The sequence below is a fragment of the Microtus ochrogaster genome, unplaced genomic scaffold, assembly GCF_000317375.1.
Source record: "Microtus ochrogaster isolate Prairie Vole_2 unplaced genomic scaffold, MicOch1.0 UNK43, whole genome shotgun sequence".
Taxonomy (NCBI): Eukaryota; Metazoa; Chordata; class Mammalia; order Rodentia; family Cricetidae; genus Microtus; species Microtus ochrogaster.
Window position 1 is genome coordinate 2,968,523 of NW_004949141.1, and position 2,091 is coordinate 2,970,613.

Here is a 2,091-nt window from a genome sequence, read left to right on the forward strand (position 1 = left end):
TTTGGAGCCTGTCCTGGAACTAGCTCTATAGACCAGGCGGTCTCGAACTCACAGAGATCCGCCTGCTTCTGCCTCCCGAGTGCTGGGATTAAAGGCGTGCGCCACCATTGCCCAGCAAAATTACAATTTTCTAAAACAATCTTTTTTTATTGATTACTGTACTTGAATATAGTGAAAAAATAGTAAATAGTAAACCATAAAATAACAAAATTGTGTGGCAAGGAAAAAAACAATAATGGAAATATTTTGATCGGGTTCATAAACTAAATATATATTTATCTGCATAATTCATTAAAATAATTAAAGGAAGATATCCTTTATTAAGACTGTTTTGGTTTGGTTTTATTTTTTTCTGAGACAGGAGTTCTCTGACTCTTTTAGAACTTGCTCTGTGGACCAGGTTGGCCTGGAACTCACAGAGATCCACCTGCCTCTGCTTCTCAAGTGCTGGATTAAAGGTGTGCGCCACTGCCGCTTGGCTTATTAAGACTGTTTTATAGTTGTAAATTTGAATGTTTTTACACTGCAGTTTTGTAGTTCTTGAATAGTGATTGTTCTCAAAGATCATCAGGTGTTGCTGAGATGAAAGGCATTTTCTCACTCAGGCTTTTGATACCTGCTAGTGGTTCTGTGCTAAATCCATGTCCTCTGGACCTTCTAATTCAGGACATGGAAAAGGAAATCAGTAATGCCCTGGGCCATGGTCCACCAGATGAGATCTTAAGCAGCGCTTTCAAATTGCGAATTACTCGAGGAGATATCCAGACTTTAAAGAACTATCAGTGGCTCAATGATGAGGTCAGTTCTCTCTTCCTGCTTTGTCACCTGCTTATAATCAAAGTGACTTCTACCCAGTTAGAAGGGGCTGGGGAAGCAATTTCTGTTCCGCTGCCTTTTCTTTTAGTGCCAGGGATTGGACAGACAATCAAGCGCTCCACACTGAGCTATAGCCTCTGCCCTCTTGTTTTTCCTCTTGTCTTCTGTTTTGAGACAAGTTTCCACTAAGTTGTCCAGGCTGGCCTTATGGACAAGGAGCTCAGACACACCTTGAACCCTGTTGTGATCCTCCTGCCTCACCTCATCCTCCGGAATAACTGGGTCATAGCTTTCACACAGCCCCAGGTGTTCTTTCTTGTTTTGTTTTTTCATGCTTGAAATTGAACCTAGGCTCTTGTGCAAACACTCTCCCGCTGAGTTATGCATCACTGATTAGTAATATGAAAAGCAAAACATCTCATTTAAAATGTATTGGAGGCCGGGCGGTGGTGGCGCACGCCTTTAATCCCAGCACTCGGGAGGCAGAGGCAGGCGGATCTCTGTGAGTTCGAGACCAGCCTGGTCTACAGAGCTAGTTCCAGGACAGGCTCCAAAGCCACAGAGAAACCCTGTCTCGAAAAACCAAAAAAAAAAAAACAAAAAAAAAAGTATTGGAGTGGGGCTTATGGCAAATGCTTTAATACCAGCAGAGGCAGGCAGATTTCTTGAGTTCAGTGCCAGCCTGTTCTACATAGCAAGTTCCAGGCCAGCCAGGGCTACATAGTGAGACCTTGTCTCTACCCTTCTCTCCCCCAGAAAAGGTATTGCCCACGGTTGGTTCTGATGATTACAAAGCCCAGTCTCGATGCCTACAGCTTTATTGTCTGCTGTTGGTACAGTGATGGAGAATGGGTCTGGGCCCTCACACACGGGAAGGGAAGAGGACTGTGGCAATCTCTCCCTTCAGCTTCCTCATAAGAGTAGTCTCATCCATGGGTAGAGTGTTCCTGAGTGAATCATTGCCTACTGCCGACACGCTGAGTATTAGATTCTTGTGTAAGTATTTCCGAGAAAGGACAGAAGTAGGATGCAGCAGTTAGGACCCACACTTGGTTCCCAGCACCCACATCCTTTGGCCTAACAGCCTGTAACTCCACCTGCAAAGGATCTTTGTCTCTGGCTTCCATGGGAACCTGAACTCAGCGTGCATATGCTCATATATACACACATAGTTAAAAATAAACCTTAAAGAATTTTTGATTGCCGGGAATTCACCAAGGCCAGCTGGCCTGAGTCTGAAAAAGCATGGGAGAAAACCGGACTTGCTGAACATAG

The 2,091-nt window shown here is 44.3% G+C and overlaps 1 protein-coding gene across 2 annotated transcripts in view; it reads left to right on the top strand.

Annotated features, from left to right (window-relative positions):
* Senp2 (SUMO specific peptidase 2) overlaps nucleotides 1–2,091 on the top strand; it is a 45,905-nt gene that overhangs the window by 27,108 nt on the left and 16,706 nt on the right. For both annotated transcript variants that reach the window (XM_013354410.2, XM_005368980.3), the window contains exon 12: nucleotides 667–798. In XM_013354410.2, the coding sequence (XP_013209864.1) occupies nucleotides 667–798 (132 nt within the window). The remainder of the gene's footprint in view (nucleotides 1–666; nucleotides 799–2,091) is intronic.